The sequence below is a fragment of the Haplochromis burtoni genome, unplaced genomic scaffold, assembly GCF_018398535.1.
Source record: "Haplochromis burtoni strain Fernald_Lab_line unplaced genomic scaffold, NCSU_Asbu1 Contig_99, whole genome shotgun sequence".
Taxonomy (NCBI): Eukaryota; Metazoa; Chordata; class Actinopteri; order Cichliformes; family Cichlidae; genus Haplochromis; species Haplochromis burtoni.
Genome location: NW_024582460.1, coordinates 279,627 through 294,593, shown reverse-complemented (window position 1 = coordinate 294,593; position 14,967 = coordinate 279,627). Strand labels below are relative to the sequence as shown.

At 36.7% G+C, this 14,967-nt stretch overlaps 1 protein-coding gene across 1 annotated transcript in view; it reads right to left on the bottom strand.

Annotated features, from left to right (window-relative positions):
• The window catches only part of brinp3a.1 (bone morphogenetic protein/retinoic acid inducible neural-specific 3a, tandem duplicate 1), a 60,775-nt gene that overhangs the window by 28,501 nt on the left and 17,307 nt on the right, over positions 1-14,967 (bottom strand). The window contains exons 4-5 of the mRNA XM_005940271.3: positions 6,379-6,569; positions 4,675-4,859 (exon numbers count right to left, since the gene is read on the bottom strand). Coding sequence (XP_005940333.1) covers positions 4,675-4,859; positions 6,379-6,569 — 376 coding nt within the window. The remainder of the gene's footprint in view (positions 1-4,674; positions 4,860-6,378; positions 6,570-14,967) is intronic.

The window sequence follows — 14,967 nt, the reverse complement described above, 5'->3', positions numbered from 1 at the left end:
GTATATGGTGATCTTTTCAGACATGTCACAGTTATAAAATCACCCATCCACCAAGGGTTTTTATTCACACTAACTACATGCTTATCCACTTCACCTAACATTCCTTTTATAAGAGGGTTAATAATGGTTTGGTTTTTCCTACAAACACTGTTGCCTCATTTAGCAATGTATGTGGATGACTTCGTAACTTTGTGAGGTTACAGTTAAAAAAAAAACAACTTGCACACATAATTACTACTTATTTTTTCGAACAGGCCCTGTTTACCCTGTCTAGTAATTTTGGATTGTTCATGCTTGGCTTCTTCAAAAAGGGCTGTCTTTATCATAATAGATTATTTCAGTAGGTAAAAAAGTGGGCTGCAATGATTCAGATTCCACCACAATCGGTTCATACATTTTTTTTAAAAAAAAGGCAGTTTAATACAAAATACTGTGAAGTGACATCATTTTTTATATGTTGCAGTCTGGCAGTCCTTTCCATTGAAGACATGGACATAGTTAAATTACCACATAATTACCACCTGCACATTCTGCAAATCTTTTTTCCTACTGATCCCTAACATGTGTCCATACTGTAAATGCCAATAAAGTTGTGGTCAGAGGACGTTAGTATCTAAAAAGCTCTTATGAAGGCAAACGACCACAGATAGAGTAACACTTTCTAAGATTGTGAAATTCATTATTAATTACCAAACAAATATGCTAGTACTAACTCTGGAACCTTCAGTGTGTAGGGTTGGGGAACTCCAGGCCTCAAGTGCTGGTGTCCTGCAGGTTTTAGATCTCACCCTGGGACAACACACCTGAATCAAATGATTAGTTCATTACCAGGCCTCTGGAGAACGTCAAGACATGTTGAAGAAGTTATTTAGCCATTTAAATCAGCTGTGTTGATTCAAAGACACATCCAAAACCTGCAGGACACCAGCTCTCACTTCAGTCTTAGACAGTAGTTACAAAGACACCAATTCGGACACATCACAACCCAATATTGTGCCAAAATGTGTAATGGACACACATGCAGAAGCTGCATTACCATAAAATAGTTAAAGGCAAGTGAACAAAAAAACCTATAGGATACATTTCAGTCATTTCACATTCAGCCCTTAATCGTCAGAAATGATATATGTAAATGTGTTAATAATGTCTGTTTAAATGCTTTTCTGCTGTTACTGCAGCTTCTGCATGTGTCTTTTCACACTTTGGAGGCATGAAGTGTGACATAGATATGGTGAACAGGCGTGTCTTTTACATGTTTTGTCGTGATACTGGGTTGCACATCAGGCTTGTATGTATTCTTAAATTAAACAGAATTTTTATAACAACTACATTTCCACATGTTTTTGTAAAACTGGTACTTTTTCAGTAGGTTTGTAATGCGCTCTTATATTTTATGACACCACAATCAGATCCATTTACTATTTATTTTGATTCACATATTTTACTGTGTACTAATTCTCAATTTGGCGTCGTTCCTTATATGTCCTCTGTTATCTAATGTGATCTCATTTTAAATAATATCAGGTAATTTTAGATTGCCTCCTCATTTTCAGCTCAACACATTTTCAAAACATTCAAGACATGCTCTCACATAAAGCTTGTTTCTTAGTCAGTGACACTGCAGGAAAACATCAAAGATCTATAAGCGGCAAACATTGATTTGTTAGTCAGGTCAGGTATCTCTGTTTTTTAGCAGATCCAATCTCAAAACTATCACTGCAGAAGCAGGTGTAATCACATGACAAACAGAATGAAGAAGCTGACCGTGTCTCAGACTGGTGTTTTTACACATTGTTATTGTTACCCACATTCTTAGATGTTAATCTGTGGTTTACCAAAGGTAGGCGTAAACACATTAAAGCCACGTGAAGTAACAGATTCCTCTGAAAACAGAGAATTTTAAGTGAAGGACAAACCCAGCCTATTCAATTCATTCTGCTTGATAACAACTGACAGAGTGATGTATGAACACACCCTGGAGGTATTAAGCTGTAAAAGATGTAGGTTGATAAGCCTACATAAGCCTATCTAGATATGCTCAGAATGCCGCCTCATATGTAAGCTTGTGAATACACACATTAAAGTGAGAAGGGAAGTAAACAGTATTGCTCGCTTCATGTCTTCTCTTGGTTGCTCATTGAATGTGCATGTTTACTCAAATGTCACATCAAAGCCAACACAACAATGCAATACTTGCAAGGAAACTGATATTTTTTTTCTAATTTCTCAGCTAAATAATATTAAGAAGATTATTCAGTTTGTCAGCTTTCAAACATTATAGTTTCTTTTAATAAAATAAATATTGTGTTTGATGTTTCAGAGTTATTTTTTTCTACAAGCAACTTTTTAAATACCAGAGACTATATATAAAAGATGTAATCACATAACACAACATTCAGTGCTACAGATGCCACATTGGCTTTGTGGAGCCCAATATAACATGTTTGGATGAGAAGGTGGAGTGCTGAGTTCTCAGCTAGCACCACCTAGCTTAGTAAACAAGTTGCCTATAAATGCGTATGGATGTATTACAGACTTAATTGCTAATTAGTGATAATAAGTAACATATGAAAATAGTAGAAGTTTGAAGATCAAAACTTGAGTATTAAAGATGCCTATATCCAGAAGCTACAGCTACATGTGTCAGTAATTATCTACCATTATAAGTATGAGGCAAACTACCATTTTTTATACCAACTTTTCAATTCAATTCAATTTTATTTATATAGCGCCAAATCACAACAACAGTTGCCTCAAGGCGCTTTATATTGTAAGGTAGACCCTACAATAATACATACAGAGAAAAACCCACCAATCATATGACCCACTATGAGCAAGCACTTTGGCAACAGTGAGAAGGAAAAACTCCCTTTTAACAGGAAGAAACTTCCAGCAGAACCAGGCTCAGGGAGGGGCGGGGCCATCTGCTGTGACCAGTTGGGGTGAGAGAAGGAAGACAGGATCTCAAATTAGGGTTATAAACTTTAACAGACTGTAAACATTTTTTTCCTCTTGTAAAGCCATTTTAATATGGACGTCCACGGGGATTGACTCACTTTTGAAAGTAGCCTCAAGTGATTATTTAAGGAATTACAGTATTTGAATCTTTATAGTGGCTTCATTTCCAGCCCCAGGTTGTTGGGTTTTTAATTACATTTTTACAAGCCATTCAAGATTTAACATGTATTATCATTGGTGTGACACAGGGTTGTAGGAATAGTCTCCTACGTTACTAAATAAAAAATAAAATCATTTATAAGAATTAAAGATTATTCTTTAATTATTTGACGACGGTGGTAAGCCAATATAATTTGTGCTTGGCTTACAATCACAAAAAATGAATACTTCAAGGAAAAAAAGGTAAATGGAAAAAAAAAGTATCTAAAATATTCTGGTACAATTGTGCCTTCTATAGAGAAGAAGAAAAATAAATATATTAAATACACTCAACCTGACATAATAGAGCACGTCTATTATGGCTTATATATAATAATTATACTTATAAGCCCTGAGGAAGCTTATGTTAGTATAAAAAATAATAATTATAAAATGAATTCCATAAAATAAAATGAAAGCTTGGCAACCACTGTTATAATACACATTTTGCCCAACAGTTTTGTAAGTAAAACTATTAAGCAATAAAGAGGTTGCCTCACTAATGGCTGCCGGTGGATTTTTGGCTAGAACATTAGGTAAGGTCTTAAGTGCATTTAGTCCTAATGGTTCATTAATTAAAAATGGTAAGAAAAATAGCTGCCATTTAACATGGAGGTTCCCTGTCCTTACATAGTTCTAATCCCCTCAACTAAGGGCTTAAAAATATTTTAATATTTCTATTTTGCATTTGAAGCAGTGCACAGTTGCTCATCAAGGTCCTTTCACAGACTGTAAACTGCATAAAGTAAGTGGTAGTAAGTGGTTAGGACTTGGCAAGTACTGACCACTGGATGGGCTTTTCTTGATTTAGTCCAATAGCTACTCTCTAAAAGGAGAGCAAGAATAATTATGCTTGCAACATCATGAGTACACACACAGCCAAATCAGTGACCCTATCTTTTAATAAGAAAGTAACGTTTGGAAATAAAAACCTTTTTTGTAATAATGTGTATTATTAAAGAAAACATATACAGCATTTAATGGGGTAGTTGGACTCCCTTTATAGTTCACCTGAATGAATAAATGTAAAAAGGTAACAATCCCACGATGACCTCTTATCAATTTGTGTACTATTCAACCAGTGGAAAGCATATCAATGGGCTCTTAATATGCAGGTACAAATATAGTTGTTGAATGTGTGCATACTAAATAAATTTGGAGAATAAAATAAAACAATAAAAAAAGCAAAAGCAATCACTGATTGTTGACACAAGCTCCACTTGTTAAAATTAGCCAAATCTGCTGATTGTATGGTTACCACTGAAATACACCATACTGGCTGTGATTGAATTAATTCTTTAGTGAGGGGGCTAATCAAGACCACTTTGCTATGTTTTGAAAAATACAATAATTATGTTTATCCAGTGAAGCAGCATCCAAGCAAATTGGAACAATGACTCAATGAATGGCTGCGTTCATAGATGGAATGCTATAACAATGGGAGCCATTTAAACGATTGGCGAATAATGTGATTCCGTTATTATGTGTGACTCAAGCCCAAAGAGAAGCTGACTTTACCTTGATGGCGGTGGAGGCGATCTGGATGTGGTGCAGCTTGTGCAGGGTGCTCTCCCTGTCAATGAAGTAGGAGGCGGCCAGCTGGTGCAGAGCTTCCAGCGTCACAGCTGTGCCATTTGATTCACTCGCTTCTGATGTTCGACTCAACTTTCGCTTGTCCACAAATATCATTAATGACTCTTCCCCTGCAAAAACGCAGACGCAGTGACACATACAGATTGATTATTTATGACTCCTCTGTGCGAACATCATCATACTCTTTACATTAAACTCATAAAGATGGAAACCTGCTAAGAGAACAAACAGCCCTTGTTACTACACCCTAATTTAGTGATGACTCTATTGCTGTGTTGCACAAATTGAGATTTGTAGAAGTCTTATTATTTATTATTTTTTCAGATAAAAGCTACATAAGTTTTCCACAATTGATCCTGCTAAAAAAATTCCTCACCATTGCGCTGATCTAAAAGTGGTGGGAATGTGGCAGGAAACAAACAAACAGGGAAATTAAGAAGACTGCGATGCAATAAAAACTGGACATAGGCACTGAAGGACGTGCAATTCAAAAATCAGCATTGCAAATTTTTTTGTACAGAGGTTGCAAAACACAATACTTTTTGTTAGCCAACATAACTTTATATATTACAATATTTTTACAGAGCACTACTAGCACAGGCTAAAGGTAATGCTGCGTGTTATCTTTGGCGTGCAGCTGTATTTTCTTTCCTTTTGTTTGCAACCAATAATGTGCAAGATTGTCTCTCCGATCTATTTGAATACTGTTGGTATTCAGAGTTTATGCACAAGAGACAAAAGATGAAAAGAGCCAAACAGAGCAGCTGGCAGGTGATTGAACACCAGATAGCTGGGGGCTTTGCTGCACATTACAGCACTCAGGCTAACTTAGATCTATTGTTATGGAAACAGATGATCTACTGACAGTTTCAAAGACAGATTTTACATGTTGAGTCAGAAAATCTGCGTTTAAGAAACATACAAATGATTCCACATTCTTGGCCAAAATTAACTTAAATATTTAGAGTAGTTGAACGAGTTCAAAACAAAAAGCTTTTGAGCATTAAACATGTTTAACTGACAGACTCCCTGCTGCTAGAGGTTTACTCTTATTCTGAAGATTACCCTTGATAGCAATTTACTTATTTGACAGACTAAAGTCAAAAGCAACAAGAATAGACAGACAGAGACACTGTGCCTGCATATGTACTTGGTTCTTTTCAATAGAATAGTAGTTTGAACACAAGTTACAGCAATAAAACTGTGAAACTAAATAAAAAAATGAAAGTCCCTTTAGCATTTTTTATTTGGGTTTTGAAGTAGAGAAGAGAATTTTAAAGATGAAAGGGAAGTGAAAACGCTCCAAAGTCTCAACAGACAAGCAAAACATGAGGCTTTTTTTCCCACTCTGTCAAATTCACTCTGGGTCTCAAGCTGAAATACTTGTAAAGATCCTGAAAAAGTTTCTTTAACTCTCTGTCACCAGTGGTGACTGGGCTAAGATTAGTGTTAGGGTAGGGACAGAGTTATGGTTGACACCTGTGATGACTTTGACATCAGAGGGTTAAAATTTCTTGTTGTGTAAAAAAGGCTGTGTTCATCTGGCTTCCTAAAACATCACCTTGTTATTCACGTTTTAAGACAAGTCAGTAAAAGCAAAGATAACCACAAGCTGTGTTCTTTATTTACCTCCCAGTGTAGCAGAGAGCAGGAAGTGGGTCCCGTATTTCCTGATAATGTTGTCTGTGATGGCGCTAAGACTGGGCCTCCTGCCCAGCTGCCTAATGGTCTGGAGGAACTCAGGGTCCAGAGGCAAGGAAAAGCCATTGTTCTCTTGTCTCTCCAGGGCCAAGCTGTTCACCTTCCATCGGCCAAACTCCCTGCAATTTCACACAAACACATGCTCGCTGTAAGCAAAGGAAAACAACAACATGAATGTTGCATTCAAGCTCGCTTGAAAACAGTCCAGCGGAAGCCAAATGTTATATGGACTCCTCCATAATAAGGTCTTGATTAGTCTTTCCTTTGCCTTCAATATGTGAGAAGCATCTCTGTTTTGGCTGTTTTGGGACATTTCCTCTAGACACACAATGCAAAGACTAAATCCACCACATTGATCTGAACAGTAGTGGCAAAGAAATGAAAATAGGGTCCCTTGCCGTTTTAAAGCAGGCAGGACACAGCTTACTCCTCACAATGAGGCCCATATTCAGAACTGTTCCTTGCTGGGCATAAAATGTGATGTATGCATAACCTCTAAGTGAATCATGTGTGCCACTCTTTAAAAGATGAATGATCTCATGCTGTTCCTACCTCCGGCTCACAGAATTGCGTTGCACCATGGTGTAAAAAATATTGTGTTTTTGCACCAATTTTAAATAATAGAGCAATCTTTTCACATCTCCAGTCACTGTTTGAGGAGCTGTGGCTGGACAGTCTGTAATCATGCGTGGAGTCTTGCTGCTTTTAGGACCTCTTTTGGAGAGAACAGGCTTCATCTGTAGCCGATTGATATTCAGCCTCGCCTTGGAGTATGCCAGCTGCCTTTATCTACCAAGTGCAGACTGAGTGCTGCGGCTTGATGCATAGATTAGTGCTATTCAAATACAGCTGGTAATAAATAAGGTTCTTCCCGCAAACTAGCAGGGGAGAAATCTAAGACCTTTCAGTCATATTGGGTAGTTGACTTGGCTTTTGGGAATTTTGCTCGAGGCGTTAGGGTAAAATATAACCTGTTATATCAAAGAATGGCTGCAACACAAGCATAACATGTCGCCTCAAAGATGTATTACAAAACCAAATGAACTTTAACCTTCTGAGATCTGATTTGTCCATTTGCAACAACCCCAACCTAAACCCTTGCTTTAATCGTAGGCAATCAGAATATGAATATATTGTTTTATTGAATATATCTCCAAAGTGTTAGCAATCAGGGAACAAAAACATTAAATGTTCTCACTGGAAGACATCAAAAACTATCTAAATGTTTCCAGATAGGTCTTTTTTACCTTTTTCCAAAACATATGTTTAGGGATAAGTTTATTACTTACGAGGAGTTGATTAAAATAAATCAAGTTCTGGGAAATAATTTTAAAACAATGAACCTTTATTGCTTGTCCTTCTTTTACGCATAAACTGTTACAATTGTTATTACTCATAATGTCCAAAGTTTCAAAAAGTAAGTCAGCATAGGCTTTGCGAGGCAAAAGTCCACACCATCGGTTACACACCATCGGTTACACACCATCGGTTACACACCATCGGTTACACACCATCGGTTCAAAAAACTGAGCATTTTGTTTTTGTTTCCATTTTAAATTTGAACTTTTAAATTCACTGCAGAGCCTGGTCAACTTTTACACCTATAAATATGTATGTATAGATATATATTACATGAAACCCAGACAGATCATCTAAGATTTAAATCGTCAACAAATATTACCAGAAATTTTGATTTTAATTTGATTTGATTTTTTATTGATTAGCATTCAAATATCTCAGTGAAAACAGAACAAAGATCTACCACAAAGCAAGAAAGCATGAGACAAGGCTAATCAAAAGGTATTGGCTGAAGCATTTGCTTATTACGCCAACCCTTTTCACAAAATATCTTTTTGCATGCAGCTCCTGTACACAGGGCTCGAAGCAAATAATAAAACAAAGCAACAACCAAACAAACAAACAAGAAAAAAAAACAAAAAACTTTCCACCTTAGATAAGTAACTACATCAAAGCAAAAGAATCAAGAGGGTTTTGGTTTTTTTTGGGGGGGGGGTTTGCTCTTTTCATTCTTGATTTATATATTTTTCTAATACTCTATTCTTAAACATATTTTTAAATACCAGAATGATGAGAAAAAGCTAACTATTTATTTTCATTTGTTGCTGTTACTCAGCAGAGAATACTGAAAAACATCTCTACAGTATTTAATTGTGTCCAACATTATCCCTTTTTATAAATTGATTGTGTAATGGTTCACTGTGCAAGATGCTCTAACACAGCAGCACCTCATGTCAGTTCTTTCGCATTATATATTATTTTAAATTACAATTTCCACAAAACCTTAACCACTGAAAAGGTGCCCACCAGTTTCCATGCTTACCTTCAATTAAGTGGGGACCATAATTGCATACTATATTGCATTTTAAGTCTTTATCAATATGACAATATCCGAAAACCTAAATGCTGTAGGTCACCAGACTAATATACCACTGTCATTAAACAAACACTCATAAACTCCAGAAGATTTTTAATTAGTAAATGAACAAATAAGTATATGAATAAACAAACAAACAAATAAATGCAGTCTACCAGTGGTGACCTAACTTATTAAGCTTCATATTGTTTTACTACTATTCTGAGATGCAGAAGCCTTCTTTATTGCCCACAATATTAAAGCCAATGTTGAGATGTAGGTCATGTACTGCAGTCTTTTTTTGTTACAAACTCTACTTTATATGTTTCCCTAACTGTCATTTTCACAAATGTGTCCATGCCCTGGTTTGTGTGTTGATTAGATCCAATATTCACAAAACTGTACATGCACTTAATAACAAAATAATGTACTTCGATGTACCTGTTCACTGATCTGCACACTGTTGATTTTCACACCTTTTTAATTTTGATTTTTAACTTTATTTTATACTTGTATCTGGTCGGAAATTGCACAGCGTTAAGCATTTCACTGCATGTTGTACTCTGTATGATTGTGTATGTGGCAAATAAAAGTTGAATTTGAGATTTGAATATTCCTGAAAACTGAAAACAATATTCCTGTATCTTTATCATTTTCTTCTTTCAGGCACATAAAACATAAACATATGGTCAGTGTAGTTATTTTTTTACTCAGCTCTGCTGGGATTAGCTGATTGTCGTCTTTGTAGCTTGCCAGTACGTGTGTTGCCAACAGGAAAGTTGTAGCGTGCCCTCTGATTGGGAAACTATGCACCACTCACATGGTTGAAGGTTGAAGGGTGTTTCTCCCATCTCTTCCTTATCTGCCTTTATAAATGTGGATACTGACAGAATGACAAATAGCTAATAATAAATGATAATACTGACCTGCTGATAAATCTGTCGGGCTCTAGTGTCTATTCTTTGTAGGTCTCTGTTGAAGGTTAAATAGCATTCTGTTGTTATACACTGCTTTGCTAGGTATTTCTTTCAGGAAGATGTAATCTGTGTTGTAACTGAAGCTTTAGTATCTTTCAGAGGATTTCACAAGAGATAAAAGATAACAGGATAATAGTGACAACTTCCACATGCCTGAGCTACCATCTTATGTGATATATATAAGAAGTAATCTATCAACCATTCAAAAAACTATTTTTGTTGTAGATTTCTTCACAGCTTGAAATGTCCTTACAAAGAACCCAGTGAAAACTGGGATTTATCACCTCCCTCTCGAGTACTCGAGTACATACTCCCTACATTCCACAGACACATGCCAGCTTCAAAATGCAAAGATAAATGCACGTGCATTCACACACCCTGCAGCTTCAAACATCTGAACAAAGCTGCCCTTGCTGCAACAACTTTGCTATCGCCCAGAACATCGCATAGTCCCCATGGGTGCGGGCTTGCTGCCAATCAATTTTCCTCCAATAACAATGACCCCCTGAGAAAAATACAAAACAGAAAACAGCTCATTAAGTCCTGTTTCATGTCGGTGTTTCTCTATAACGAGCGGCCATTAGTGTTTCTTTCCATCCGCTGGGGCCATCTGAAGGAGGGAGCAATGGAGAGAGAAAGAAGGAGAGCGGTGCCGTGATCGGCACACTGCCTCGCTATCCTGCTCGCTGATGGACATTTTCGAACGGTGTCACAGCTAAGCTGCAGAATAACAGTGTCTGCACACACATGCACACGTTTGTTCACGAAGACTGCAAATCAATCTCACCGTTTTGCACGTAGACGCACAAAGAGATCTTGCATTTCATGGAAGAGTGCAAGTTTATTTCACCCCTTACTCTTCTCAGTGAGACTGGAGTTGAGTAACTGGAATACCCTATCACACACACACACACACACACACACACACACATAATAGGTAGGCTTATTTTACCCACAGCTCTGTGCAGCAGGGGCTTCCTGCGCTTCTACCTGTCACACCCCCCTCTGAGCAAGCTGGAGTGCTGTGTGAACCAATAGGTGGAGAGCGACACAGGTCATGATCAGAGCCATCACCAGATGTCTCAGATACATCACTCAGTATGGACTGCCTGAGGGCGTCTTATTGTCCAATATAACAAACCACAGAATGAAGCGAGCGTGCTGATACAGTTGAAATATGGCAACAAGCAAAGCAATGCACACTTCAGTCGGTTCACTATGTCACTGAGCACACCAAGGGAGTGTCTGCTTCTTCTGATCTTCCCCCAGGTATGTTAATGTGGGAATTACTGCAAGGAAATTAAATATTTTTAAATATTCATTAAAAAATATGCAGTTTAAAAACATGAAAGTGTACTTTGTTGTGAATCAGTTTAAAGCAGCAGTAGGATTGGAGGATTTTCCTTTTTTCGATCTCTTTGTTGTTTTTATTCAATCTGAAAATTACTGGCCCTCAAGATATCTATCTGTCCTTTTCAGGTGCCAAAAATGCTACATCTATATATGAAATGTATATGTATATATAACCACACCATCTGCTTCAGATTTTAAGCTGCAGTATCAGGAGACAGACTATGTTTAGAAATATTTTTTAAAAATAGTAAAATGTTAATTTTATTCTTAGATTTTTAAGGTTTTACTGATTCTTTTAAGTGAATTAAAATGCATCTAAGTCATTTTTGGCTTCAGGTTTCATTCTGTATTTGTCGTGTAAATCTCAAGCAAGGTGGTGCAATGTTAGCACAATCACCTCACAGCAAGAAAGTTCTGGGTTTAAACCTGCTGATGTTCTACTTGTGCCTAGGTGCAGATGTGAGATAAGCAAAGCGCTAAGTAGCCAGTAGTAGAGTAGTAGATGAGAGAAGAACCATATTACTGACAGGCCATTTCTAAGTGTATGACTGAAGAAGATGTAGAAACAACAACATACACACAAGTTTTTCTTTTTATATTAAGGTACAAATTTGTTCCCAGAGATTCTGGTCTTTGTAAAAACCAGTACAGCCTGTTTAGAATAAAACTGTAGTAAAAGGCACGTTCCTAAAGACAGGTAGAAAAGAGTACATCATTTAAAAATGTATTACGTTAAGGATTCAGACCTCGAGTCAAAATCCTCATACACATTTTATTTAAAAAAATGCATAAGAAATATATCATGGTGATGATACATCAGTAATCATACAAAACCAAGTCGGAATAATGCACATCAGCTGATGTTGATCAATTAGGCTGAACGTGTCTTTGGCTCATTTACAAACTGCAACACAGTCACACTTGATCAACATTGTGTGAATGCATCATGTAATTGATTAATAACACAAACCTCTGCCCTTGATCTGTATACAGTACTGAGACTAATGACACTTGAATCTGAACCACTGCCATTTACGCACATGTGCACATTTTGCAAAAACAGATTTATTATACAGGGGTTTATTTTTTCCTTTGGCTGTTTGTTTTTATAATATAATTTATTTAAAATTATTCTGTGTCTGTAAGTTAGGTTGGCATGAATAATCCTCACAGCTTCTACGGGTCTACGGCTCTTTTGGTGTCTCTTTCAAGTTAATTCTAGTGAGCTATAGTGCATTTTCATTTCCACCCACCAGAAGAACAATTAAATGTCACAAAGAAAGAAAAATAAGCTTGACTTGTCTTTGCAGGTGTTCTGCTTGTATTCGTACACTCTTTCCGGCAGCGAGGCAATTACTGTTAAAGACAGTTTTCCTCCATCTCTCATTTCTTTGCTGTTTTACTCAGATACTCTGTAATGACTTTACAGCAGTTAGGTCCACATCATTGCGCTACGAAACTCTGGATTCAAACTGTGATTCATGAAGAAAAAAATAAGAAAAGAAATTCCAATATTTAAACACTGGAGAAAACTTTGACCTACATGATAATTAATGCACATTTGCCAGTGGAATAAAGGGGATGACATTAATTAAATACTTTTCTTTCCCGATTGCTTCAGAAAAGTCTAATTTCACCTTTGACATCAGGCAGTACTGTACCTTTCTTTAATGATATACTTGTCTTTCCTTTCACATATGATTTTCCTCTCATACAGCTTATGTTTACTGTTTATATGATGGTGTATTCCAAATGCCAATTAGATCCTGTTCACACTGGTAAATGAGAGCCTGTCTTGCACAATTTTGTCATTGGTTAAGTTTGTTACTTTTTTCACTCTTGCTAAAATAATCAAATTGCTGCAAGAAATGAAACTGAAATTCTTGACTGAGCTTGAGCAAATGGCCCTCACATGGCAGGTGTGTTGCAAGAGGAAGCAATAACTGATTCATTATGTAGAGCCTATGTTCACTATTGGCATTTTATGGATGAACATGAAAATTTCGTAGATATCTTCACTTTATTTGTTATATCTGTGCAGCAGTACATCCCATTAATAAGGTAAAGCTCTGTGCAAAAGTCTTGAGCCACACCTCATTTCTTGATATTTTGCTTCCAAAGAACCAGATTTGTATTGTTTTAAAAGTATTCTTGTGCAACAGTATTGACCTACGAATGAATCAAACATGAATAACCCACCTAAATTAAGAGGTGTGTTTAATACACAACTTAGGAAAGAATCAGTTTTAAATTACTATCCTTGAGAGCTTTATTACCGGCAGCCAGTGGCAAAAACACATAATTTGTGCCCATTTCTTTAGTTGAATCTATAAAATTCCAAAAATAATGCAGTATGACAGCCATAAATATATCTATATTTGCACCAAAAGTGATTCCAAAAGAGCTATTAGCCGAAAACGCGGCATATCTCAGCATGGGGCATAGGGTGTCCTTAAAATATCAGAGGAAACTACACAAGTGGAGGACAAAACAAGAAGTGACAGGTCTAAAAACTATCTACCGCAGATGAACTGTATCTGAGAGTCAAGGCCTTATGAAACATAAAAAAATCCAGTAAAGACCTCACACAGGACATGATAGATGCATCGTGGTTCATCTATTGTTCACTGTTCAGAAATTGTACCCATATCCCAAATGGTCTCAGTGGGAGAATGGTTGTTCCTGTGTTCCTTCCTTCAGGGAAACAAAGAGAAAGGGCTGAGGGAGGCCAAACTCCTCCACGACGATTGCCTGGAGAACTACTCCTGAAGGTTACTTAGAGAAATTAAAGAAAGCCTGTCTAACAGCATTCAGGATATGTTGAAGAATAAAGGGGGTCATACTAAATATTGACTTTCGAGCTCGTTAGAAATGTGCAAACTCTGTTTTTACCTTATGTGCTGTATTTCTATGTACAGGATCTTTGCTGCTTTCAATAAATTGCTGCAATGAATCCCAGCAAAACCACAAATAAATAAGGAGAGGCTTAAGACTTTTGCACAGTTCTGTATTTGTGACCTGGAACATAGCCATGACAACATTAATCTGTAATTTCTTTTAAAAAAGACATAAAAGGGACCTTTAATTCATAGTGATTAAAGCCACTACAGGAATGTATTCAATTAAAAGAAGACAGGGCAAGACACAAATAGTACTGCTAATAAATTTTGATGAATAGTAAATTGAAAACACATTTTCATTTCACTATTTAAAACATTACTTAAAGAAGAAGTAAAAACTTGCTAGCAGCACTTCATCATTATTATTTTATCATGATTTACAAACACATGCATCTCATCAATAAAGGCTAAGTAAGAACATATTGTTGTGTTTTGTAGCTGGGTTACCCCAGATACCAAAATAACCCACTGTGCAAAACAGTTGCTTGATGTAGACTCAAAGTTATTTCAAGGACCTCCCTAAAGAGAATAGAGCAAAATGAGAGAAATGTCCTTCATGCTCCGTTCAGTAAGATAAACCAAATGTACATGCATTTAGAAAACCTTGCGAGCAAACCGCGGACACTCCGCCGCTTTCGATGTCACATTTTCTTTTCCTTTACTGCGGTTTGCTTCTCCCTCCTCATTTAATCTGATGTGACGTTGATCCTTCTCAATATGCATGCATCATTAGCAACAGGGAAATGGTTTTTAGAAATTAAGAATTACAAACAAAGAGGCTTTTCTTTTGAGTGACATCAAAAGAAATTCTACTCGTGCCAGTTGCGTAATGAGCATATCCCAGAAAGACACCTTCATAGCGGCTCCCATCAACTTTGTTAATTGAGCTACTTATGATGCCGTCTTTAAAAAA